This window comes from Penicillium argentinense (assembly GCF_028826775.1).
Source record: "Penicillium argentinense strain IBT 30761 chromosome Unknown utg000005l_segment0_segment0, whole genome shotgun sequence".
NCBI lineage: Eukaryota > Fungi > Ascomycota > Eurotiomycetes > Eurotiales > Aspergillaceae > Penicillium > Penicillium argentinense.
This window is the reverse complement of record NW_026622664.1, coordinates 648,029-672,955: the sequence shown is the minus strand read 5'-3', so window position 1 is coordinate 672,955 and position 24,927 is coordinate 648,029. Positions and strand designations below refer to the sequence as shown.

Genomic DNA, 24,927 nt, shown 5'->3' with positions numbered 1-24,927 from the left:
CAAGCGACGAGATTCGAACTCGCGCCCTTTCGGATCACGGATCAAGCTCCAAAGGAGCGAAACCTAAACGTGACGCCTTAACCACTCGGCCACACTTGCAATATTATGTGGAGAAAGGTATTATTGGTCTCAAGTAGTTGACTCCAACCATCCCAGTTTGGCTACGTACGTCCTCACTTTATGACATGGGACTCCACCCTGATGTTGTTTTCATTTATTATCTATTAAAGAGCGATCTCTGGTGGCTGTATATATAGCGGGATCTCGAGGATACACTGCAATGTTAGGTTTGCAAGCTCATTTAGAGTGATTTGTACAACGGACGAATCGCCGAGTCTGTCTAACACCGAACAAGTTGACTTGCAGGTCTCGCCGTTTTAGATTCTAGTTGACACTCAGCAAGCCTGGCAACTAGATAATCCGACCGTGCGTATTCGCACGGATAGGCTGGTTGCTGAACTTGCGTTCGATACAGTCCATCGATATGACAAGGGCGAATTCCTTGACGGAAGACCGAGAAGACTCGCGCAAGTAAGGGACCAAAGAGGTTCGAGACCGGCGACTGGCAGGGCCAGAAGATCTTAACCAAGTACCAATGTCAATGCCAGGGTCGATTGAAAGGCTTGCAGGCAAATTCTGTTGCTTGGTTGAGGTACTCTTCCACCAAAAAGGAACCCTGCCGTAGAAGGCGCTTCCGTTACAGGGAGTCTCTTTGGAATAATTTGATTGACGGGACAAGAAAAATCTAGTTATACATGGCATGCGCAGTAAGAAGTATATGCAGAACGCTGCCAATGGCGCTCAGGGAAGGTAATCGCCAGTCATTGCTGGCCAGTTCCCCATTCAGTTTCTTCACGCATCTCTCCGATGACCAAAACAAGCCCGGAAACCCGGGCACTTTATCGATTCAATTCAATTTACCGATCGGCAAGCATGTTCTTGATGTTGCTGTAGTATTGCGGCAGCACGTACTTCGCGATCTCGTCCTTGGACAGCCACTTAAAGTCCTTCAGGTCCTTGTTGGCGGACAGGTCAGCCTGACCGGCCATGATGCGGGACTTGAGGAAGAAAGTCTTCTCGCCGTGGTTCTCGGCACCGGTTGCCTTGTCGACGTGGGCTTTGCGGTTCTTGTAGACCTGGTGACCGAAGGGGTGGTAGCCGACCATCCAGGTGTTCATATTAACACCGGCAGTCTGGGAGAGTGTACGCTCGGCAGCCTTTTCCGAGGTAGAATCGCATTAGTACAATTACTGTGTTTCGAACGATGGTGAATCGCATCGAGTCAAACGCACCTCGCGAAGAGTCTCTTTCGCTTCCACAGGTGTACTGGGGAACTTCCAGTACCCCTCCTTCGACTGAACGAGCAGGTATAGAGTTCGCGACAATAATCGGTTCAAACTCTTGTGGTCTCCCTTCTTATCGGCCTCTGTCACCCGCGAGAATGGCCGCGGTATCTCTTCCTTCTTGCTGGTATCCTGGGAGGTAGCATTGGCTGTCGACTCGGCATCTTGCACCAGCATCTCGACCTGGTGCTCGGGCTCAGCCTCCTTCGCACCTAGAAGAAGTTCGTCGTTCCACGAGTCGCTGGCGTACGCGTTGTACTTGCCGATGTCGCGTGCCGGGGTCCGGCGCTCCTGAATCTTCTTCTTCCAGTCCTCATCCGCCGGGGTTCCACGCTTGAAATAAAAGTATTTGGTAAATGGAAGAGCTAGGCGCTCGTTCAATCGCTTCTGGTAGAAATAGAAGGCCTTCTCAAAGGGCTCAAGGTCGCGGGTCACCTGAGGCGGGCGGGACAGCACCACGCCGGCATTGATGGTGTAGGGGAAAGGAGGCGCCGCAGAGGAGACTTCTGGTGTGGCCGGGGTCGACTCAGTCGCGCTCGTAGTCGCAGCGGAAGCGTAGTTGCGGCGGCCCAGGGTTTCTTGACAGCTTCTGCACACGCCGGAGTCGAGTTTTGAGGAACCTGTTGAGAACAATTGTCAGCAAGCGTTCAACTCGGAGGAAACAGAGGTTAGACACACGTAGAAGCGACGCTATGCGCCGAGCACCATTGGATCCGGACGACATGATGTGATGCTATCGCAGATGCTGGTGCTGTGATGTCGAGTGTCCCCCGAGAAAAGTTCCCTGGTCACGTTGGCGCTAGACCCTAGCGGGCTAGACCGCCCACGGCACCTGTTTAAAAACTTCGCAGCGGCGGCCCGCCTTCTCTTTTCTTCTCCCAGGCACCCGTTACCTTATCGTCACTGCGTCTTGTTTCCCACGGCCGGTCGACCATTGAGTGGTGCTCAGAATGAATAGCGGCTATTTTTCGCTAGCGGTACCTTCTTAACGCCTAAGGTGTACTGTTAGATAGCTGTCGCGGACACTTCGGCATCCATCTCATATTTTATGCGACGTAGACCCCATCAAATATCAGATGAATTCAAAGTTTACTCTCTTCACACTTCTCTCTCGGTATGCATGAATAAAAGTATCAAAATTAGATCCTTTGTCAACCTGTTCTCGGCCCTTTGTCCCTCGAAGGTCGTTGGGCAAATGAACCTTCCTTCGATCAGGTCATAGCAGGGATCAGATGAATCATCGCTGGGCCAGTCGGAAACAAACGAGTCTGATGAGAATGAGCTTCTGGTCCTTGCAATACTTCATGCAGAACGATCATCTATTTTCATTACTGTTGTCATTCCTCCTGGATTTTCATGCTCTCGGGGAGCTGGCCATCTTAGGACCAGTTTCGACCTAGAAAATCTTCCGAAAAGATTCCAATATTGAGCCGCACTATGCAGGCTCCATGGATTGTTTATTCTGTATTCTTAAATCTGATGCTGTAATGTTCATATTGCTGCGGCATGAATGATACACCGTCAGCGTGGGCTATATATATTATATCGTAGCGCCTACGCTAAAGCACACATGAATGTTCTCCATCGTGTACCTTGAGCCCAGTCATATTTCCCTTCGTTCATGTAACATCGCAGCAGTATTCGCAATATCTGGGAAATTCTTTTCATATTCGTCGCATTTCCCAACATCTATTTTGTGGTGGTAGTCATCGCGATTGATGCTATAGACGATAAAGTTGCCCGCGCCGAGGCGATCCCGTGACGACCCCGGACTTGGGAGCCGAGGGAAAACGACAGCCGATCGCAGCCCCAACTTCCGACCTCCACGTTCTCCTCTCTGGCCCAACCCGGACGTCTCCTCTGCGATTGTCTCCCGATTTCCCATGATATTTCCACATCACTGACGGGATGTCTACCACCAAGCTCTCTTCTCCCTCCCCCTCTTCCCCCGCCTCCCCCACGAAGCTTTGCTCCAAGACCTACAAGAAGGCGTCCCAGCTGTACCTCACGCGCCGCTTGCCGGAGTCGCTTTCATCACTTCAGCCAATCATTGCTGGCGAATCACCACAAGATGAACAGTACACCAATGGCGATTATGTGGCCGCGGTCGCACCGATCGCAATTGCCCCCAGCACGTGGAGAATCAAGGTGTGGAACCTCTACATAACACTGCTCAGCGCAATAGTCGACCTTGGCGCAGAGGAGGGGAAAACCAGTTCGGCCAGAAGGAATGGAAGAACATGGCGACTCAAGTCCGCGAGGGCGGAATCTGGGACACCGTCGTTCAGATTGGCTACCAAGGCCGCGAAGGCTCCGTGGATGCGGAGGTCGTTTATAACCTGTGAGTAGCCCCATTCCCTATTCCCCATTCTCCATCCATTCATTCGCCGACATATCTGACCCATGAAATGTTTAAAGCGCCACATTGCTTCTTACCCACTCGTCCTCTCAAACTCTGAACCAGCAACGCCTCGAAACATACCTCTCATCCTACGGACAACCCAATCTCGATCTTGCCGAGCGCCTACAAGATGTATCCAACGGCTTCCAGCAGCAGCGCATGGCCGCGTCGAGTGGAGCTGACACACCGAAGGACCTAGCGGCTCGAGTGCGGATCATCGAGCTCTTTACCCTGCATGTGCTTCCCCGAAACGAAGAATGGGAGTACGCGACCGAGTTCATCAATCTGAGCGAAGTTTTGGACGAAGAGCGCAAAGAGCTGTTCCTTCAAACATTGGAAGGCTTGAAAGAAGAGAAAGAAAGAGGCGAACTTCGCGCAGCTGAATTGCAACGCCAGAAAGACGCCGAGCTGGACCGGCAACGGGATGACGAGCGCCGACAAGCAGAGGAGGCTGCCGCCGCATCACAACCGAAAGCCAATGGCCACAAGCGGAATACCAGTGAAGTGGACTACGGGATCGAGAAAAGCAGCCCGCGCAGCGCTTCCAAGGGCAAGGGGTCCAAGTCGGCAGACAAGTCGCCTAATGGCAAATCCTCGGCCCGAACCGCCCTCTCATCCAGCTCCAAGAATTCCAAGAAACAGCTCAAGCCTGAGCCTCGCAGCCAATCCCGAGCTGTGGCTAATGCTATACGCAACTTGTTCAAGCACATCGTCCAGAGCGTGTCTGGGAACCCGATGTCAATAGTTCGCACCTTGCTTTTCCTACTAGGTATCCTGATGGCGATGAGCCGGCAAGACGTGCGTGAGCGAGTCCGCAGGATCACGGGTGGTGCGTGGCAGAAGGTAAAGGGCACAGTCGGAATGGGCGTTAAAGTGAGCTACATTTAAGATATCTGCTTGCAATGAGTTGATGCCTTCAACCTTGCAGCACTTATCGTGTATATCTCCTATGTTTGGTCTGGATATTCCCCCGATTCGGTTACGGGGAAGTGATGTCGTATATACACTTCTTTCATCTGTGATTGTTTTGTCTCATGTATTAGCATAAATACCAGATTTCAGGAATACATACTGTCAATGGCTGCCTACTACTATCTAGGTTATCCAGTGGGTTAAAAGATAGACCGAGTCATACGAGAGTCTTTGATTGGCACGCCTTCATAAATGTTGGGCCGTCAGTTGTCTCACGTATATTTTTGTCCATGATATTCTCTTCGGGTATGCTTAATCCAGCAACTACGATTATCCATATGCAAAATTTTGTATCAGGAATTCCAGCCAGGGATGGCATGCATTGCCTGGATCCACTTCCCCGCACAACACATTGCTTCTTCTACATTCTGCATATTTGGAGGAAAGTTAAAGTCTATATGCAAATTATGTTCTAACTGCATGTACAAGAAGGAAGTCTATGATGCAACATGAATTATATACAACGGAACAAAGAATTAGCTGGACAAGGGCCAATCAAACCAAGTCCAGCTCACCACCATATATGCAAGGCTTAGACTTCAACAGCATCGCTGAAGCGCAGAACAGTGTTACCCCGACGGGCCGCAACAGTAATATACTTGGCATCCAAGTCAGCAATGCTGACATTGGTTTCAAAGCCAGTACGCTTGTGCGTAGTCATAAGCTTGGTAGCGTTGGAGCCGAGAGAAGGAATCGAGTAGATAGCCCAGTTATCGTACTCAGTGGCACCATTCCAGCTCATGTAGACAGTGTCGTCGTCGACAACGGCGGCAGGGTTCCAGAAAGGCGTAGCCTTCCACTCGCTCTTGAAAGCACGGTAGGACATGGCGTGTGTACGGGCACCGAACTGCGCAGAGAGAACGACGTCGCCCTTGCCGTTGTACTCCTTCACCTGGGGGTCCGATCCGTAACCAATGAACATATTGGAGGTGGTAGCGGCCTCACCCAGGAACTCGAAGCTGCCCTGGGTTTTTGTGTAGATAGCGTCGGTGGGGTCGGACAGGTTGTACAGCATGGAGCCGGACATATTGGTCAGGTCGACGTCGAAGACCATGCCGGTTGTCTCGCTTTGGGATTGGCTTTGGCTGTTGGCGTTGTTGAAGACACTCAAGACTAGACTCTCGTCGGTCTCGTTGTATACGCGGATGTGGTGTTGCCATGTGAAGCGGACGTCTTCACCGGTGAAGTCGCCATCGCCGTCACCGTCACCCTAGGGTTATTAGTAAGATTGCTAGGATTCATCCAAAACAATGGGAATGAGTTACCGAAAGCTGCCAGCGGACAGTACCATCCTTGTTCAGGTAGAAGGCGGACCAGTAGAAGCGCATAGATATCAGGTAGCCATCGTTGGTGGGGGTGACCGAGTTCATGTGGTACGCGTCCCAGGGAGTGGCTTGGACAGGGTGAGCCTGCATTCTCTGACGAGAACTAGACAGTGGAATCTTGTCCTGGTGATCCAGAGCGTTCCAGGTGAAGAGGATCTCTTTGGTGAGAATATCGATCTCATAGAAGTGGCTGACAGTCATCCACGCGTCGGAGGGACCACCCAGAGAGGTCAGGTTGTGCTGGGTGACGTTGATAGCAGAGACCAGGATGGTGTTGCGGTCAGTGATCTGGTGTTCGTGGACATCGATGTAGGAGTCGCGGGTCTCGCCCGTGGCAGTGACGAAGTTGTCGGTCAGAGTGATGGTGTGGATCTCACGGTAGGTCTTGTCGAGGATGTGAACCTTGCCGTAGCCATAGCCACCGGCCACCTCAACCTCGCCCGACCAGAAGGTGAGCACGTCCTCGTCGAACAGCTTTTGCACCCTGAAGTCCATGGTGGCTTCCTCAGGGCCCTGGTAGACAAAGTGGCCATCGTTGTCGTAGATGGTCACCGCGGTACCGGCCGTGTTCTCGTTGCGGATGGGGATGAAGATCAGACCAGGGTCAACACCGTCAGTCTTGTTCAGGGCCAGCTGGGGAGGCTCCCAAGGACCGGTCTTGAAGGAGGCATACGGCCAATTTGTCTCAGTGGCCGCACCGAGAGAATTCAGAAGGAGGGCGCCAGCAGTTAAAAAGAGAGTACCCCGCATGATGAGCGGCTCCATATAATTCCAAAGTTTACGTGGAATTAGAAAGTGACGAATTCAACGGGTGAATTGCGTGATATCAAAACAAGTGACAGCACTGGAGACACCGCGATAGAGAAACGACCAGGGGAACCGGGGGAGGACCGGGCGTGATTTCTATAGAAACCCGACAGAAGCTTAACCTGGCCCAGAAACGTCAATCGTTTCCCATCGCAGGCCTCTCGATCAAGGCTGTGACCAACTGCTTTCCACCAGGGTTGGGAGTCGAGCCCATCGAGAACGACCCGGGAAGTCGAGACGGGGCGGACTATACCGCACTCGGGGCGGGATCAGCTCCAGTCGGCGGAAATATCAGTGCTCCACCCCCTTTCGAGATTTTTTCCAAGGCCCGCCGTCCTCCACAGTCGGATCGGAAGTGCTCATTCCACTGTGTATTATTGTTTATGATCACAAAATTGGATGAATTGAGACCCGCCAGGCAGACCGCAAGATTCGCATTCGTGGAAATTCGTATTCGCTTCGAGGATGCATGAGGCCAGTTTTGACTCGCGAAGCCGAGATGGCAGGGACTATTTTCTTCACTGCTAGCAAGGGTAGCATATTCGAGGCTCCTGGATATCCAGCCCTCCGCACAATCATGAAAAAAACACAAGATAGGGTTTCGCGGCGGAAAGCCGAGACTCCACCGACTAGCAAGCTTGGCGAACAGAAGATCTCAATTTCTTCGCTTCAGTAGCCAATGCGACAATAGCCTCGTCTCAATATCTTTCGGGCGTAAGATGAGGGCATCTAGTGCTCAAGTCTGACTCCGGATGTGAAATACCTGGCTCGAGATCGAGGCTGTTTATCCACGAGTGTCGGGTGACTTTCTGCGTTGGGACCAGAATGGCCATAAACAAATAATCAGGACCATTGGACCCATATCGCCAATAGACCCCGCGTGTTTTGAGGTCTGCGTATGATGGCATTGGCTCCGTACCCTGCAGAGGGATCCCGAGAGTCCGGTTTAGATCAATTCCGAGGGAATTGTGGCTAGTCCGTGGAGACAGTCGCCTCGTGGTGCGCCTGCTCCAGCCTCCTTGGATACGCTAAGCACTATCAGATGCACCGATCTGCACTAAATCTACCTGGTTCAGATCCACGAGTCAGTCCGCTGTGGGGTTTGCAGCTGCCTTTTTCGGATGTGTCGGCAAAGAAATTGCAAGGTCCATGGATTGAACGTGGTCAGAGATGTCAAGCGCTGGGAATGGGGATTCAGTATGGTCCCGTACGGAGTACTCCGTACATCAACATACATCTGCCGAGATGAGGGTGGATCCCGGTAGATGATGGCAGACATATCAAGACCCCTAGGGTTCGGATTGACTTTCGGCCGGCAAGGGCTGTCGCTTCCAGTCGGAACTTTGCCTCTTTGAACAATGTATCAGTCAAAGAAACCAGCGAGCCCACTGCTTTATTGACAACAAGCCTTGTGCGACACAATAAGACGCTAGGAAAAAGCAAGAAGCTAGCTGGTCTTAACATGACAAAACGTTAAATTGCAAGATCGCAAAGACGCAAAAGTCGAGGCTGATTTCTCTATATCATGTAAAGCAACGCTTGGGTATATGCATCAGACATTAGAATTGGCTTGGGTATCAGTTGTTCCTCTCTTCATCTCTGCCCAAGACACCATGACTCTCAGCCAGTGTCTGTACCATCTCCGGCTCAGCCTCGTGTGAAGGACCTTGCTCAACATCCCCTTTCTCCGCAATACGAGCATGCCACTGTCGGAAGAGCTGGACAAAAAAGTGGGCTACACAGATCTGCTCGGTCGTATAAAGTAGTACCGGAACCGATGTTTTTGCCTTGATGAAAAGGTCAACAGGGGCCCACATGGCATACAACAGTGGAATGCCCAGTGCAGTGCTTTTCGCGGGACCGCAAAAGCACACAGCGATTGTCTCCTCGGGAGACATACGTTTGAATATGGATATGGACCAGCCTCGTGAAGAGAAAAACAGTGGTGGTCGTGAGGTAAAGAAGCAGACTGCAGTGAGGACGATATAGAGGCCGATGTTGAAAAACACGACAAATATCACGCTCTGGACAGAGAGGGTCTGCAGTGCTCCCGTGGCAAAGCATGAAGAGAATGTAGTCCTATCAGGTCAAGTTAGCAAATGTTGGCTGTTCGTTTCCATCTTTCTCATGAATCGCCATTGCTGACATACCAAATTAGCAGAAGCATACAGGCCGACGCCAGCTTGGGCAACTTCGTTTTCTGAACCACCGACGCCGTGCGTTCCGGCCACGTCCAGCGTACTAGCTGGCCTACAAATAGAGGCAACAGCACACTCAGCCCCAACTGCTGAAAAACGTCCTTGTACATGCTGCCTAAACTGCCACCCCCATACCGCCAAACGTCGAACTCCGCCGTGTTTGGGATGAGAGCGACGGTCCATGCAGCTGTGACGAATGGACCCAGGATATTGGCCAGGAGGACCTCGACCAAGGCTGCGGCGTCGTCGCCACCAGCGGCCCTCGTCATGACCACATTCGACGCGATTGTCGTGGGTATACACGCCGTGAATATATACCCGGCCAAAACAGCACGATCAATATGGCCGCTTGGGTCCCCAGCCAAGATGATATGCACCACCGCCAGGACCAATGACGGGATAAAGAGGAATGAGATGATCTGGACGACCAGGTGCAGTCGCCAGTTCAGGAACTGCGTAAACAGCTTTTGGCGGGGGATACTCAGACCCGAGACCAGGAAGATGATGGCAATCACGCCGTACATGACCGAATACTCGGACTTGATGATGCCGCCGTGTTTGGCGACGTTGGGGAAGAAGTAGGCCAGGACACACGCGACGCCCATCCCGATCAGCAGCCACTGCCGCAGAATCAACATCAACATCAACACTCGCTTTGCAACCGCCAGCCGCCGACCTGGGGTGCGCTCTTGCGCTGGGGCTGCGCCCGTGGAATTTTCCATTGTCTTTACTTTGCTAGTCGTGGCATCGATCTGACTGAAATGTCAAATGGTCCGACGGTGTGATATCCCTACTAGGGATCGATGTTGACGACGGGCTGAATGGGCGGTGATGAGAGAAGAGCGATAGGATCGCGCGATCGGAGGAAATCCGAACATTTTGATGTGCGATGCGGACTTGATAGCGGCGATTCTTTTCACCGCAGGGAGCTGGTCTGCGGTCTACAGATCCCCCGCCTCTGACCCTCTCCTCCGTCCTACTCATGACTTCCTATAGCACCTCACGGTATTATGGTTAATTGACATTATCTGATCCGCCAAGCTTCTCGGTCCAACGCGGCAAACCCGCCGAAATCGGGAACCCGACTGCGACTGTCGGTGCAACCATCGGGGACATGTGAAGTCTAACGCACATGCCATGATGGCATCTCTCCAGACTGCGCCCAGGTACCGATGAACCACGACTGCTTGTCTGTGGGGGGTGCTCTCCCCTAAGGTACTAGTGAAGGCCCCGGCATATTAACCGTCTACTCCGGACAGGCCACGGCCACTCCGCTGGTGGGTAAAACATTCAACCGCGAAACCACCCGGCGAGGACCAGCACACCTCGCTGGAGGGCATGAATACTCCGAATATCGCAGCAGACTCGGGCAACCCCAGACGCCCGTCAGATGACCTGCACGACGGCGGAACGAGTACTTTAATTTGCCTCGAGTCGCGTCGCGTCAAGTGACCAGTAGACACTGGCCTAGGCTGGAGGGGATCGAACCTCGGCTGAGGGGAGCTCACGCTGGCCCGGATTCTTCCGGGGTGTCCAGCTGGGCTGCAGCGGAATTCGCAGCGGATGGCGGTAGGCGGTCCAGGGACTCTTGAATAGCCGGAGTAATCAAGCTCCCTTTCCCAGCTGGTAAATGGCAGAGACCGACGGGTGGGAGCTGCGGTGGCAGCAGAGATGTAGAGGTGAGGATTACTCCAATCATACTGCAGGAGTATCCCTGGAGTCATGGACGAGCATGCCCAAAATCAGACCGTTGTAATCTTTTGTCTCTTCGCCAGAATCGCGAGTAGATCGCCCGATGACGCAGTGACAAGCATGTGAAGTCAGATCATGGAGATCTGGGGCAGCGGTGCCGCACTACAGGGCCGCGACGAGTCATCCGCCCTTGTTCCCGAAGGCCTCGGGATTGTCTGCTGCTCATCGCGCCGCACCTTCATATAAGACTGTCCGGACTGCCCTCGGTTTATCTGGCTAGACTCGGTCCTACTCTTTTCCTTTCTTGGTTTCTTTTTTTTTTTTTTTCCATCTGGCGCCGACTACGTTGGACTCCTCGCGTATATAGTAGTACTCAGTACTTCCGCTCGTCCAGCTTCCTCCGCTTCCCCGTCAGCTGTTCCACCACCCCCCCACCACAAGGTTCAGAAGCCGCCACTCGAACCGAATATTTTATCCTCGGGTCTTCTCTTAAGACCTAAAAGTGCAATTGATTTCCCCACTACTTTTTTTCGACTCAGACCCGTCTCGACCCTGCATTTCGGCTCTTACTCCCCGGGATTGTATACTTCCGACCTCTCCGCAATTTCGGTTTGCCCCCACGAAATTCGGCTACAGCTTTCTCCCTTGCGACCAATTGAGCTTGGGATCTCGAAGATTGGCGCAGATCACTGGGAAAATATCGTCGGATCTGCAGCGGAATAAAAACATCCGCGCTCTTTCTTTCTTTTCTTCTCTCGGCTTTGCAACAAAGCAGCATACATACCAACCAACATGTCCGCCAAAAATGTACAGGCCGGTAACGGCAATAAGAAGGCCTCGCCCGCCGTAAACCTCATCGGTAAATTACGCCCAGTCCCTCAGATTAAATGAACCAGTGCGAGAACCGAATGCTGACTTGTACGGGATAGCTGGTGGTGGTGCTGGTATGATGGAGGCTCTCGTCTGCCACCCTCTCGGTATGTATAGCGTGTAAAACCGCTAAGAATCATGACATTGGTCTTGGGGAGAAGATGAACACTCAGCTGACGGTGTGCAGACACCATCAAGGTCCGCATGCAACTCTCAAGGAGAGCGACGGCCCCTGGAGTAAGTACCGTTCAGTGTCCATTTCTCCGATGCCGTCGCTAACCATGCTCCACTCGATAGGCCAAGCCCCGTGGATTCATCAAGACCGGTGCCGATATCGTGCGCAAGGAGACTGCAATGGGTCTGTACAAGGGTCTGGGTGCCGTGCTGGGAGGTATTATCCCGAAGATGGCCATCCGTTTCACCTCGTACGAGTCGTACAAGGGCATGCTGGCCAATCCCGAGACTGGCCATGTCACCAGCAAAGCCACTTTCCTGGGTAAGTCGAAGTTCGATTTGCGCGCGAAAAATGCGAAATTGCTTCAGAGCTGACGGTATCCTCTAGCTGGTCTCGCTGCCGGTGTCACCGAAGCCGTGGCCGTTGTCAACCCCATGGAAGTCGTCAAGATCCGTCTGCAAGCGCAACATCACAGTCTGGCCGATCCCCTCGACACCCCCAAGTACCGCAGCGCCCCGCACGCCCTCTTCACCGTGATCAAGGAGGAAGGATTCAGCGCGCTGTATCGTGGTGTCTCCCTGACCGCGCTGCGACAAGGAACCAACCAGGCTGCCAACTTCACCGCGTATACTGAGCTTAAGGCCGCCCTGCAGCGCATGCAGCCCGAATACAGCAACACCCAGCTGCCTTCCTACCAAACCACTGTCATCGGTCTCATCTCCGGTGCCGTCGGCCCCTTCTCCAACGCCCCCATCGATACCATCAAGACCCGCCTCCAGAAGACCCGCGCTGAGCCCGGCCAATCTGCCGTCTCTCGCATTCTGGTCATTGCAAAGGACATGTTCAAGCAAGAAGGCACCCGCGCCTTCTACAAGGGTATCACCCCGCGTGTTATGCGTGTGGCCCCTGGTCAGGCCGTGACATTCACCGTGTATGAGTTCCTGAAGGGTAAGCTGGAGGCATCCAACTGGGCCTTTGTGGGTGGCAAGTTCGAGGAGTAAAGTGCTTGTTCGAGGATGATTTGGAAAGCATTGTGATACCATTCCCTCTGCATGGTGGGCGTTGCGTTTCCCCTCTGTCTTTGACAGCGTTGACTTTGGCTGTCAAGACTTGGTCGTTCAAAGGCTGGCCGGTTGGAACGGCTATGTACATATTGTTTTGTTTGTATACCACATTGTTGGATTCGTCCGGGTGTAGCGCTTCTATAATGTATAGATCAATCAGTCTCCATGTCCTGTAAGCCGGTAAACAGCTTGATGTTGGCGTTGACAACATACCCTAGGGTAGCAAAGGTTCAATTGTGCCAGGGTGTAGTCGTCCAACACCTGCCATTGCCGTTGTGGATCATTGTGGAAGGATACTGTGACAGGGCATCAGGCCCGCCGCCACCCCGCCCCGATTCACCGCTTCCCCTCCCTCCGTCAACAACCACCCAACCCAAGAGGCACAGCGCGGCATCATGCAGTCGGGAATCTCAGGTACGTCGAGCGTTATGCGCTATTCTCAACCACGGGAAACCAAACCCATTGGTCACACCGAGCAATCTCCTGACCACAACCAGTCTCCCCAGAGCTCCAGGATGCCTTCACCTCCTTCAGCGGCAACTCCTCGAGCTTCTGTCTCCCGGTGACCATCACCGGAGAGAGCTTGACGCCCCTCAGTCCGCTATCGTTTTCCGGCTCTCCTTCTAGTCCGGAATCCTTTTTCTCCTCGCTGTCCCAGATCTCCTCTATCCTGCAGCCCAAGACACCAATCTACCTCCTGCTCCGCCGCCCAACCTCCGCCGCCTCGAACCTGATCGCTCTGACCTACATCCCCTCCAATGCGCCCGTTCGGCCTAAGATGCTCTTCGCCTCGACTCGCTCAACCCTGACCCGCGAGCTCGGCACAGAGAAGTTTGCTTCCACCGTCTTCGCTACCGAGGAAGAGGAGATCGTGAGCCCGGATGCGTGGCGTGAGCGGGATGGCGAGAACAGCCCTGCTCGTCGGGAGGAACTCATGGGCGAGAAGGAGCGCGAGCTTGAAGCTGTGCGTAGGGCCGAGGCCGAGGCGAGGAGCGGCACCCTCCAGCGGGATATTGGTATTGGAGGTACCTTTGGGCCGGGATCTGGGTCTGGCATGAGGGTTTCCATGCCCGTTGACGATGCGGCCAAGTCGGCTTTGAAAGAGCTACAAGACGGTGGCCTGGTGCAACTGGTAAGTCAACTTGTTTCTACTCTCCCGTGGCGTTACAGTTTAACATAGATATCGAGCGTGGATGATTTGGGAGCGATATGGGGGCGTTATCTCATTCAAGTTCCGAAACTAACACTCAATATGGTAGACGATTGATATTTCCACCGAGAAGATTATTCTCGCCGACAGCCAGTCTGGTGTTGACGCCGGCGCTGTTGCCACTCACATCTCCTCGACCTCCCCCGGTACTCCTTCTACCACTACCCTGGCTCGGATGTCGTTGTCTTCGTGTACACCTGCCCCACTGGATCTTCGATTAAGGAGCGCATGCTGCACGCTAGCTCGCGTAGGAACGCTATTGCGGTTGCCGAAGAAGAGGGTCTCAAGATCGAGAAGAAGGTAGGAGAGCGCCTGGTCGTTGTATTTGCTGCTGAACATATGCTGATTCGAATGACAGATCGAGGCTTCAGGGCCGGATGAAATCACTGGAGATCGACTGCAAGAAGAAGTCCATCCGTCACAGAACACGGGTATTGCGCGAGGATTCGCTCGTCCTCGTCGCCCCGGCCGGTAAATCACCAGAGACTATGTTCTCTCTCCAGCACAGTTATAAAGGTACTATAAAACCACATCAACTTGGTCAATAAGTTCTCCGATAAACTATTTGTAAGAAACATACCTTCTAGCCATTTGAATCAGCACGCTGTGGCCAACATGGCCGCACGTAGCTCCCCTCCACCCGGAATGTAGATGAACAACCAAGCCAGCCACGGAGGGCGTGCAAGCCGCGATCAATTATTTCGAAAACTTTTCTTTTGGTAGAATAAGTCTGTCCTCGAGCTTCCCAAATTGATAATCTTAGGACAGCCATCTCGGTCCTTCTCCAAACGTGTGCACTCGAAACAATAGAATGCGTCACTGATGCCTTCGCCACCGCAGACAACGCACTTATTCTGGTAGTTGCCGAAAGAGCATTCATCGCAGATCCGGACGAGGGTGGTAGGACGCACGTAGGAGTCACACACGGGGCATTTGCCGTCGCACTTGTCGCAAAGACGACCGATCGAAATGCCGGGCTGCTTGCGACACATAACGAGATCAGGGTGGTGGCGAGACATGATGGGTGAAGAATGCTCTGCCGGAAAGAGTGTGACAGGAAGGGTTCGACGGCGCCGAAGAGGGGAGAAGAGAAGCTGGGGTCGCGGAGGAGGCGGTTGGCAAAAGAAGCTGCGCGCTTTCCCAAGTTCGCCGCCGGTGGTCCGTGCATATGCCCGCCGCGACCCAAACGATCACAATGGCGTGCCAGCAGCCAGCGTTTTCTCCTTCATTTTCTCTCCACTCTCTCGGAGCTGATCCATCTCTGATAACCAAGATGGCTGAAAAGTATGACAGATCATCCACTGATACGTCACCTCTTACTACGGGCAATGAAGATACTATCTATAGGACTTTTCCATCGGCAGCCGGTCCGTCCGACGAAGAAGCCAATATCGACCAACTGCCCAAGCGGGGTTTGAAACGACGACTGTCTTCCCCGTGTGAATACGACAAGCCCGAACAAGACGACTTCAAGCGTCGCAAGGTAAGCGGCCTGGGTACCAGCGAAGACTCGCCAACCGTAGCGGGAGAACAACTTGCGCCGCGTCGTGAAATCAGCGAGGAGGACCATGCAAAGCGGTTTTATGGCCCAGCTTTGGATATAGTCGCTGGTAAGTTCGCTGAAATCTCGCTTACATTGGTGCAGCAACGTCGTGGATCCAGCCAGAAAGACCGTGCAAAGCGGCTTTACGGCCCAGCTTTGGATATCATCGGTGGTAAGCTCGCTCAAGTCTCGCCTACGCCGGTGCAGCAACGCCGTGCAGATACTGTGAAGAGGCATCAGAAGACTCAGGTCAAGGAAACTCAGCTAAATTTGGTGGCTGTCCAGACTACTCAAAACCCGAGTTCCGCTTCCAATGTGGCCGATGCGACTCCGGCGAACAAGGATACTGCTACGTACGAAGATAACGAAACCTCTCGTCCAGCTGATCACGACGATGAAGGCGAGGTCCTTGACGAGGTCCTCGACGAGGTCGAGGATCTTGTGCTCTACTAACGGCCTGCCTTATCCTCATGCAGGAGCTACATCCTGTCTAGGTTTATCTCGTTCCTCGTTCCTGGATCTGGGGTGGGGTGGGTGGCAGAATTGCATCGACTCTTTGAATGTGAATGCCGTGCAATATGTGCGCAAGGCCAAGGTGGATGGAAGGTTGTCTGTGAAGAAATTTCAGCAGGTACGTATTATCCTAGTAGGAATGCGTTAACGACAGTAGCCAAATGCAGAGATCGTCTTTCAAGTACGTTAATATTAATTGGCGCAAAGATCGGAGATCGGGGATTGTAGGGTAAACGATCAAGCAGTGCTGCAAAGATTGTGAGACTGCAAGCGACCACTGATGTTCAAGTTCGAGTTTGCAACTGAATGAAGCTCGGCTCTTCCAATTATGGTGCAGGCGTGCGTCATTGGAACAAAGGCTGAAGGTCAGGTCTTGGCCGAAGATCTCCAATGTTGGCCTGTTCCACATTGACAGCAGTACATTGCACTATGGCATCATAGAGGATATTTACCCACAGGGCTATAGAATTCATCCAACTGAAGGTACCTAAGCTTCGATTTAACAAATCACAGTGTTACCCAGACACGGAGGTCCTCATGTTTGTTGCCCGCTTGTCAAACCGTGACCCACCTAGCGAAGTTGGAGCTCTCCGCAGCTTCCTGGGTTGAGCCGAGGCAGACCGATCGTCCCGGGAGGGGCCCTCGGCCTGCCGCTCGTCGCCACGTCTGCCTTCGGGGCCTGTAATTTAATGAGAATAAATTTGACATTCAGAAATCGAAGAAACTTCTATCTTTCATTTTCAAGGTGTAAGATAGACGGGTTTCCTAATAGACTTGGATATTTCCCCGATCGCACGTGATATCCAGCGGAGGCTTGGATATATATCGAAGTTACAACACTCCACCTCACAGTCTCCCTAACTACGTACGGCAACGAGACTGCCCCGTGACTTTACAATCGATTATCGTGCTCTAGTATTGCCTCAGACATTGTCTCAACACTAGCATTACTCGGGGATACCCCAACACAAGCCGCCATGCCAGTTGACAAGATCCGCGTTGTGGGAGACCCGCGCATTGAGTACAAGACTGCCACTGTCAATGGCCATAAGTACAGTCAGTATTCCAAAAGCCCCTTGCGTGCATTCAGTGAGAGAAATATGAGATTAATAATACCGGCTTTATAGGCTATCTTCTCAGCCAGCCTCAATCTGGCAAATACCGAGACACCATTTTTTTGGTGAGTTAATCGCCCAACTGGTGCACTTTTATGAAATGATGTTTCTTTCCGGATGAGATAATCCTGAGCTGACATATCAAATATTCTAGATTCATGGCTTTCCCGATATCTCCATGGGATGGCGCTACCAGATCCCGATGCTCGTGAACCTGGGGATGAGGGTAGTAGCCCCCGACTGCCTGGGATATGGTCGTACAGTAAGTAGGCCCGCCGTATCTCCGTGAAATTCAAGGTTCGCAGTGATTTATGAACTAATCCTTGCTAGGATGCGCCGGATGATTTCGTGTACTACTCACACAAACGCTGCGCAGACGATATTAAAGCGCTGGCCTCGCATCTTGGGGAATCGAAGATCATCCTGGGCGGCCATGACTGGTATACAGACCTTGACTCGATAAATGCTCGAAACCACAGCTAACAGGTCACAGGGGCGCGGCTCTTGCATACCGCATCGCATTGTGGCATCCGGATTTGATCAGCCACCTGTTCACCGTCTGCGTGCCTTATGCTAGACCACTTGAAAAGGACATTTCGCTCGAAGAAATGGTCAATACCGTGGCACCGCATTTTGCGTATCAGTTGCAGTTTGCCAGTGGGGACTTGGAAAAAGTTTTCAGATCTAAGGAGGAGATCAAGCAATTCTTGGCTGCGCTTTACGGTGGGCGTACTGAGAAGGGTGAGTTTGGATTCGATGCCGAGAAGGGTGTTCTATTGGACAAGGTCATGGGTCTGAAGCCTTCTCGGCTACTGAGCGAGGAGGTAAGTCGTAATTGTTCAGCCCTTGGCTGAGACTTTTGCGTTGACTTTGCTAATCATCACAATACAGGAATTGGATTTCTATGCGGCCGAATTCGCGAGGAACGGTATTCATGGACCACGTATGTTTTTGCACTCTAACCCAGCTACCGCTGGATTTCTAACGAATATAGTCAACTGGTACCGTACCCGAAAGGTCAACTACGCGGAGGAACTGGATATCCTTGGTCGCCGCATTGACATCCCGGTGCTCTTCATCCAGGCTCTGCGGGATCAAGCTCTCCCACCGCACCTTGGAAAATCAATGGGCAAGCATATTCCCAACCTGACCCTGAAGCAGGTCAACACTGCGCATTGGGCGTTGTGGGAGAAGCCACAGGAGGTGAATGAGATCATTGAAGAGTGGTTGAAGGATGTTGCGCTTACTGGAGGGCGATCCGAGAAGCTCTAATCGGAGGGTTGTAATCATCAATGTAGATACTAGTAGTATGCACTTATCTATAGTACATACTCGCAGAATGGCTATCGAAATATGATTGCTGGATTGAGCATAGAAAGTATCTAAGACTCGTCAAAACATAAACATCATAGCATACCAGGGTCATTTAAAACAATGGCATAAAGGCACTAGACAGATTTATGGCCCATTTCACCATATTAAAAAAACCTCGAACTAGCGAAGCCTACTACAAAGAGAGCTAATACTCGAAGACCTTGGTTTCAATACGGCATCCAACCTTATCCAGGCGATCCACGTACTCCTGGCCCAGAGCGGCAGTTGTCACGATACCGCCTCGCGAGACCTTCTTGATCTTCTCCTCGTCCTTGAGAATAACCATCGCCGCCTCAGCCACAAGGAGACCAGTAAACACGTACATGCTGCCCTGGAAGCTGAGTTTACCAAGGACACGCTTGGGAGTAGGAACGTTCTGGTCGGCGGTCGCAACAGCATGATACTCAAGTCGATCATTGAGTGAGTCTTGCATGGTTGGTCCATTGCCAGGGGCGTAGACGAGCTTTCGCAGCAACCAGCGAACCGGTGAGAGCAACAACAGCGAGAGACCCACCATCATACCTACGTGCACCAGTGCACCGATGAAGACGTTGCGAACGCTGAGCAGCTGGTGGAAGGCGAAGCGCTTTCCGTAGAACTCTGGCATGAGCGAGCTGCTGCGGTACACGATGGCCATGTCAGCCATGCCATTGGGAGAAGTGGTAAGTGTGCCCAGGTCGCGGATGGAGCGCACGCCCAGAAGCTTCTGGAAGAAAGTCTCGCGGGGGAGGTCATTTGGAGGAGGGGAGGCGGCCAGAGTGAAGGGACCGGCGAATTTGAGGAGCTGTGAAGTTGGGAGCCAGTCAAAAATACTGATGATAGTGTTGAGAGTACCGCCACTAGCACCGGAGGACCTGGATATGAGGTTAGATAGAGCCAAAGAAAAAGGAGAAGGGTAAATTTCGTACTTCATCTCTTTAATGCAGCTGTAAATCTCCCTGGTATTACACGAGATGTCCTCACGAACACGCTTGACCAGGGCCCAGGCCAGCATGTCGGCAGGGGCACTCTCGACGCCAACCGAGTGGATAATCTGGACAAAGTTAGCATTCCGATCTTGTTTCTTTTTTGAGTAACTTAAGCGCTTACTATTGAGCCGTTACTCTTCGCCTTCTCATGGTACTTGTCAACCATAACCCTGATCCAAGGGGTTTCTCCGGTACTGGACAGGTTAGTGGGTGCCAAATCAAGCACGAGGGGGAATCTCTTACACATCCAGGTAGTGAGTACCATTGTTGGCACACGCCTCCACGACGGGAGAGGAGTACTTGTGGTAAGGGCCCACGCAATTGATGATGATCTTTGTCTTCTTTGCCAGCTCATCTAGCTCGGTCTCGTTGAGCTGAACCTGCAGAACCTCTATTCTATTGTTAGCGCAGGATACTGTCAGGCAGAGCGCTAGAGAGTGGGTGACTATACCTGGCGACACGCGGTCAGGAACCAGAGCTTGGAGCTCCTTAGCAATGGGGTCGATCTTTGCTGCCGAACGACCGGCGAGAGCCCATTTGAGATTGGTGGGGTGATTCTGAACAATATGGTCTGCACAGAACCGACCGGTGTAGCCGGTAGGGCCCAGAAGGACCAGGTCGTACTTCGGATTCGTGGGCATGGTGTAGGGGTAGCTGTCACTAGCTGAAGCTCTGGTAGACGGGCGGCCCACTTAAAGCTATCGCTGGAAGGTGTTTTAGCACAGCCGTCAGAGCTGGGCGATGGCTCCTAATAAAGGAAGCGACGTAGGTAATATGAAACCTAGAATGAAAGAGACCGCAAAGAGTGCCGTGTCTTAAAGCCCGTAGAAGGTAGTTAAGGTATCCGGTTGATGTTTTCGACCAAGCCTGACCAGAGGATTGCCACGTGACCGGGAAGATGAGTCTCGCCGACGGCGTTGATGCAGTCGGAAGCTTGCGAGAAGATGGCGCCGAGGACCAAAGGGAAGATAAGGGCTGGCTGGAAATGGAATATGGTGGAAGAAATGTGATTTTTCTATTTTGTGCAACACGGAGCTGTGGTATTCCTAGGGTACGTCATGGTCTCTCCTATAGACTTACACAAGGAACAATCCAGTTCGATGCACCCTCCCGCATGGTCTCGGTCAGCACCCAAATGCCAACGCCAAGCGTCACATGCCTGCGAGGGGTTCGTCATTTATGTATGCCTGAGCAGTCAGGCTGGATATATGGCACGTGCGCAAAATGCCCCCATTGAGAGAATGACATAATCTCGATCACCCTAACGCATCATGTGACCCACACACCGCCAAGGCCTCGAGCCCTAAGCGAGCCCACCCACAACCACTCTTCAGCCGGGCTCTTTTCGATCTCCCTTCGTTCTTCAACCATCCAGCCGCACACCAGCCAAGATGACCAAGCGCACCAAGAGTATGTCGAATGCCCCCGAACATTGCTCATAAGAGCTTCCGACCCCGAAGAAAACAAAAAAGAAGATGCAACAGCCGCTAACTAATTCCCAGAGGTCGGTATCACCGGTAAATATGGTACCAGGTATGCTCAACGCCCAATGCTCCGACTCGCCTTCGAATCACCATGATCCCTCGATTGAGAAGCGACCGGAAAGAAAAAACGCCCGCCACGAAGATTCGAATATTGACCACCTCTTTTGAACAGATACGGTGCCTCCCTGCGTAAGCAGGTGAAGAAGATGGAAATCACCCAGCACGCCCGCTACGTCTGCACCTTCTGCGGAAAGAACACCGTCAAGCGCAAGGCTGTTGGTATCTGGGAGTGCAAGGGCTGCAACAAGACCGTCGCTGGTGGCGCCTACGCCGTCTCGTAAGTCACACTCTACCCCCCAAGGACGGCGGGAAAAAATATTTCGCAGCGTCATTCGGAGATTTCAAAGGAAGTCGTAGCTGACTCTAAATTCACAGCACCCCCGCCGCCGCTGCCACCCGCTCCACCATCCGTCGTCTCCGTGAGATCGCTGAGGTTTAAATGGTTTATGTGGTTTCCTTTTCTCTTCTACGGTCACGATACCAAAAATGAAAAACTCCAGAATCTGAGAATTTTGTGTCCTTTCCGTTCTTCGCGAACAATTGCGTAACTCGATGAACCTTTTTTGGTGTCTCGACCGCGGTCTGCACACATTGAAGTCATCCGAGCCCTCAACTGAAAATCGATTGCCCGACAAACCGCACCGATGGCTGTGACTATTTCGCATTGAACAAGATTTTTTCAGAAGTGATCTGGATCTCTTTCGGCTCTGAACATGCTGTGTCACAAATCGGTCGGCCAAGGGCAATCGCCGTAGATGCCAGGCCCCTGTATCTTTGCTGAACCTCCGGTCTGGCTGCCATTATGTGGTTGTCAGAACACGAAAATTACATGAATCGACGATGATATCATCATTTGGCTTATTCTCTACATTGATTCTGTGTTCTTACTACATTACACTCGTATTCCTGCGCCGCGGCCCATTCTCTAGGGCTCCGATTTGGGCCCACCAATCCTGCTGGGCGCCTGGGCTGGCATTCGAGGCGTGAAACCTCTGGATTTTGCTCTGTGATCAAGGCTGAGGATTCCCGCGCCAACTCAGATCACGCCCGAGCGGTCACGAAGCTGGTCACCGGTTCATATGAATCCCCGTAACGTTAATTACTCAAACCTAAGGCTCTTTTACTCGTTCCTGGGGCCCGCTTGCAGTAAGGGCGCAGGCACCGACGATCGCCCAGGATTCCCGGCTCAGCGCAGGATGTCCGACGGAGGCCAGCACCAAACGAATTAACGCCTGTCGCCTGTCGCCCGGCATTTAGAATCGAGTGTAGATGGGCATTGAGGGCGATTCCGGGGAATCTCATTCGGAGGTGCGGGTGATTCGCCTCCGTCACGTTGGCTGCCTGTTTTGCGTTAGACTGGATTTGCGGCCGCCTTCAAAACGCCCGGCTCCTCTTCTCCACCTTCCTACTCCCTCCTCTGTACTCACTTCCTTCCATTCTTCTTCATGCCACCTCTCGCCTTCTCACCTGCCGTTATTCCCTTCAATGTCCGAAACCTGCATTGTCTGTTTAGGCGACCTTGGCGAAAGCGCCAGTGATCCCCTCGAGCCCGTGCCAAGCTCCGATCAGCCTTCCAAGCATACCGGTACGAAGGACAAACGCGGGCTCGTGGAGGACCACTCAACTGAGATCGCCCAGCTATTACCTTGTGAACATGTCTTACACCATAACTGTTTGAAGCCATGGATCGAGCGTGCCAACAGTTGTCCGATATGTCGTCGCTCCTTTCACCAGATTAACCTAAGCGACCGACTTGGAGGTATGTATATAGTTGCTCTTCTTTCGCCGTTTGCTGCCGTCTGGCCTGGTATCATGTTGGATTTCTTATACTGAATGTTTTTTTTATTGCATTTTTAGACCCTGTCTCTTCATCATATGCCGTCGAAGACCGTGTGCAACAGGCCGATGTCGACCCATCGATGATCACCGAAGACATCGAAGATGACTTGAACGCCGAGTCTCAACCCTGCCTAGTCTGCGGGGAGGCGGACCATGAAGATGTTCTTCTGCTCTGCCATGAGTGCGATGTCCCTACACATACATATTGTATCGGTTTAGACGAGGTCCCATCGGATGATTGGTACTGCGCCCAGTGTGAGCCACAACGCGCACTTGCTGGGACTTTTGAGGAGCTTACTTCACCTCGTTCGCTTTGGCCTGGTCGCCGCCGCACTCGTACAGAACAGCGCCGTCTACAAGATCGGAGCCAAGTGCACGACCGTGAATGGGCTCGCGTCTGGCAGTCAATCCGGAACAGGTTGCAACTCGACCTGGATTTCCCGTTCGACGATGAGCAAAACTCCCCCCGTGCTCGACAGGAACGCCGTCGTGCAGAAGCCAATCGACGAGAGTTCCGCCAGTGGCAACGTCGATTTGAGATCGCCGACCGGCAGGGTGGGGGCAGACAACTTCAGGATGCAGCCACTCTGCTCAGCCTTGAGCCTCGGCCATCGCGGCCTCGCGTTCCTAGAGAGCCGACGCCCGATCCCGAATCATTGGAGGAAATGAGAGCGTGGAATGCCTTTGAGCGTGCCCGGGAAATCGAAGACAATCCTAACGCTGCCCGGAAGCGAAAGGAACCGACTCTGTCTCCATCCCCGGAGCCGACTGAACCACAGCGTCAGCGGAAGCGGCCTCGCACTCGACGACCTGAAGAACTCGCTGCTATGGCGCAACGAAATGGAGAATCTTCCTCACGGGCCGCTACTTCGAGACCTCGTCTCAATGGTGATGGCTCGGGGGAAGTAAGCTTCCTGTCTACACTCTTGAAAGAGGTCGAAGATTCTTCGACTGCTGATCACAATACTCGTCATGTACCACCAGCCGCTGCTCCAGTTGTAGCTGATCTTGGATTACCTGCCAGTGGGCCATCCTCACCATCCATCTCGCCCGCCTCTTCAACGTATTCTTCGCCTCGCCTTGCGACTACACCACCTCCAGTACTTCGAAGTCGCCCTATATCACCTCTTCAGCTTTCCTCTCCTTCTGAATGTTCTTCACCCCCTTACTCTCCTGAGGTTTCTTATTCGGACAGTCCAAACTCCCCAACTATGAAGAACGGCAGCCCACGCTCCCGTATTCCTCAGGCGGCCCGCTCTTCCTCACGCAATAATTCGCGCCCTCGTCCTTCGTTCGTCGCCGCCAAGTCCGAAAATCAATCTCGTTCACGTGATACGCCACGTCCTAATCCAAACCCTTCGCCAGCCGTCAAGACCGACATCAAAAAAATGGTCCGCACCTCGCTCGACCCGTATTACGCAGCAAAAACCATCTCGAAGGACCAGTACAAAGAAATCAACTGGAAGGTTTCCTTCAAGCTGTACGAGCGCGCCGGAGCCACAATATCCTTTGATGATGAATCGCGGGCCGACTTTGTAGCAACTGCCAAAGCCGAAGTGCAAAAGGCGATTCGTTTGCTTCGCACCCAGAAGAAGGACAAACAACCTATGACACATGCCAGCTCTGATTCAGATGGCAGTGTAATGTGATATGACAGCTACGACCATGCGTTAGCATCTGGATGGCGTTTTCTTCAGCGATTCACTTATGTATTGGTGGTGTACGGTGTAACACAATGGCGTTTAATACTCTGAGCAATCCACTTGGCTATCCCATGGGGTCTATTGTATCCCATGCTGAACACATGCATTTTTTCGACATACTTTTACTCAAATTAATGTACGATGTTGTAGTAAAAAAACTTCCTTGGGAGATCTTATATCCTGTGTCACTTTCCATGCAAAGACACTACGATTCGGACATAGATGTTCGCAGCAATGGTTATCTTCAACGGACGATTTACTCTAGGTGTGA

The 24,927-nt window shown here is 52.5% G+C and overlaps 13 protein-coding genes across 13 annotated transcripts; 7 read left to right on the top strand and 6 right to left on the bottom strand.

Annotated features, from left to right (window-relative positions):
- Window positions 1-917: 917 nt before the first annotated feature.
- On the bottom strand, window positions 918-2,067 carry N7532_005050 (mitochondrial 54S ribosomal protein mL46; the record flags this gene model as incomplete). Its single annotated transcript, XM_056617544.1, has 3 exons — window positions 918-1,217; window positions 1,293-1,963; window positions 2,022-2,067. The coding sequence occupies 3 exons, from the start codon at window positions 2,065-2,067 to the stop codon at window positions 918-920; spliced, it is 1,017 nt and encodes a 338-aa protein (XP_056473703.1).
- A 1,184-nt stretch (window positions 2,068-3,251) lies between these two features.
- pex26 lies at window positions 3,252-4,632 on the top strand (the record flags this gene model as incomplete). Its single annotated transcript, XM_056617543.1, has 3 exons — window positions 3,252-3,491; window positions 3,521-3,684; window positions 3,762-4,632. The coding sequence occupies 3 exons, from the start codon at window positions 3,252-3,254 to the stop codon at window positions 4,630-4,632; spliced, it is 1,275 nt and encodes a 424-aa protein (XP_056473702.1).
- A 616-nt stretch (window positions 4,633-5,248) lies between these two features.
- N7532_005048 (arylsulfotransferase family protein) lies at window positions 5,249-6,791 on the bottom strand (the record flags this gene model as incomplete). The annotated part of the gene is made up of 2 exons (XM_056617542.1): window positions 5,249-5,926; window positions 5,982-6,791. The coding sequence occupies 2 exons, from the start codon at window positions 6,789-6,791 to the stop codon at window positions 5,249-5,251; spliced, it is 1,488 nt and encodes a 495-aa protein (XP_056473701.1).
- A 1,634-nt stretch (window positions 6,792-8,425) lies between these two features.
- On the bottom strand, window positions 8,426-9,768 carry N7532_005047 (uncharacterized protein; the record flags this gene model as incomplete). Its single annotated transcript, XM_056617541.1, has 2 exons — window positions 8,426-8,927; window positions 8,999-9,768. 2 exons carry the CDS (start codon window positions 9,766-9,768, stop codon window positions 8,426-8,428), a joined length of 1,272 nt encoding a protein of 423 aa, XP_056473700.1.
- Window positions 9,769-11,530: 1,762 nt separating this feature from the next.
- Window positions 11,531-12,784, top strand: N7532_005046 (putative succinate:fumarate antiporter (Acr1); the record flags this gene model as incomplete). The annotated part of the gene is made up of 5 exons (XM_056617540.1): window positions 11,531-11,597; window positions 11,668-11,715; window positions 11,796-11,845; window positions 11,906-12,104; window positions 12,171-12,784. The coding sequence occupies 5 exons, from the start codon at window positions 11,531-11,533 to the stop codon at window positions 12,782-12,784; spliced, it is 978 nt and encodes a 325-aa protein (XP_056473699.1).
- Window positions 12,785-13,242: 458 nt separating this feature from the next.
- Window positions 13,243-14,532, top strand: N7532_005045 (uncharacterized protein; the record flags this gene model as incomplete). Its single annotated transcript, XM_056617539.1, has 4 exons — window positions 13,243-13,261; window positions 13,345-13,979; window positions 14,107-14,337; window positions 14,416-14,532. The coding sequence occupies 4 exons, from the start codon at window positions 13,243-13,245 to the stop codon at window positions 14,530-14,532; spliced, it is 1,002 nt and encodes a 333-aa protein (XP_056473698.1).
- A 217-nt stretch (window positions 14,533-14,749) lies between these two features.
- On the bottom strand, window positions 14,750-15,076 carry N7532_005044 (PHF5 family protein; the record flags this gene model as incomplete). Its single annotated transcript, XM_056617538.1, has 1 exon — window positions 14,750-15,076. The coding sequence occupies one exon, from the start codon at window positions 15,074-15,076 to the stop codon at window positions 14,750-14,752; it is 327 nt and encodes a 108-aa protein (XP_056473697.1).
- A 254-nt stretch (window positions 15,077-15,330) lies between these two features.
- N7532_005043 (uncharacterized protein) lies at window positions 15,331-16,053 on the top strand (the record flags this gene model as incomplete). Its single annotated transcript, XM_056617537.1, has 2 exons — window positions 15,331-15,341; window positions 15,405-16,053. The coding sequence occupies 2 exons, from the start codon at window positions 15,331-15,333 to the stop codon at window positions 16,051-16,053; spliced, it is 660 nt and encodes a 219-aa protein (XP_056473696.1).
- A 1,037-nt stretch (window positions 16,054-17,090) lies between these two features.
- On the top strand, window positions 17,091-18,500 carry N7532_005042 (alpha/beta fold hydrolase; the record flags this gene model as incomplete). Its single annotated transcript, XM_056617536.1, has 7 exons — window positions 17,091-17,169; window positions 17,241-17,293; window positions 17,383-17,490; window positions 17,559-17,668; window positions 17,722-18,052; window positions 18,120-18,171; window positions 18,223-18,500. 7 exons carry the CDS (start codon window positions 17,091-17,093, stop codon window positions 18,498-18,500), a joined length of 1,011 nt encoding a protein of 336 aa, XP_056473695.1.
- A 247-nt stretch (window positions 18,501-18,747) lies between these two features.
- N7532_005041 (saccharopine dehydrogenase family protein) lies at window positions 18,748-20,211 on the bottom strand (the record flags this gene model as incomplete). Its single annotated transcript, XM_056617535.1, has 5 exons — window positions 18,748-19,456; window positions 19,511-19,635; window positions 19,692-19,764; window positions 19,814-19,961; window positions 20,022-20,211. 5 exons carry the CDS (start codon window positions 20,209-20,211, stop codon window positions 18,748-18,750), a joined length of 1,245 nt encoding a protein of 414 aa, XP_056473694.1.
- Window positions 20,212-20,405: 194 nt separating this feature from the next.
- Window positions 20,406-20,686, bottom strand: N7532_005040 (uncharacterized protein; the record flags this gene model as incomplete). Its single annotated transcript, XM_056617534.1, has 2 exons — window positions 20,406-20,549; window positions 20,651-20,686. The coding sequence occupies 2 exons, from the start codon at window positions 20,684-20,686 to the stop codon at window positions 20,406-20,408; spliced, it is 180 nt and encodes a 59-aa protein (XP_056473693.1).
- Window positions 20,687-20,930: 244 nt separating this feature from the next.
- Window positions 20,931-21,553, top strand: N7532_005039 (60S ribosomal protein eL43; the record flags this gene model as incomplete). The annotated part of the gene is made up of 4 exons (XM_056617533.1): window positions 20,931-20,980; window positions 21,073-21,103; window positions 21,227-21,391; window positions 21,490-21,553. The coding sequence occupies exons 1-4, from the start codon at window positions 20,962-20,964 to the stop codon at window positions 21,551-21,553; spliced, it is 279 nt and encodes a 92-aa protein (XP_056473692.1). The 5' UTR covers window positions 20,931-20,961.
- Window positions 21,554-22,599: 1,046 nt separating this feature from the next.
- N7532_005038 (putative PHD and RING finger domain protein) lies at window positions 22,600-24,602 on the top strand (the record flags this gene model as incomplete). The annotated part of the gene is made up of 2 exons (XM_056617532.1): window positions 22,600-22,873; window positions 22,972-24,602. The coding sequence occupies 2 exons, from the start codon at window positions 22,600-22,602 to the stop codon at window positions 24,600-24,602; spliced, it is 1,905 nt and encodes a 634-aa protein (XP_056473691.1).
- Window positions 24,603-24,927: the final 325 nt, after the last annotated feature.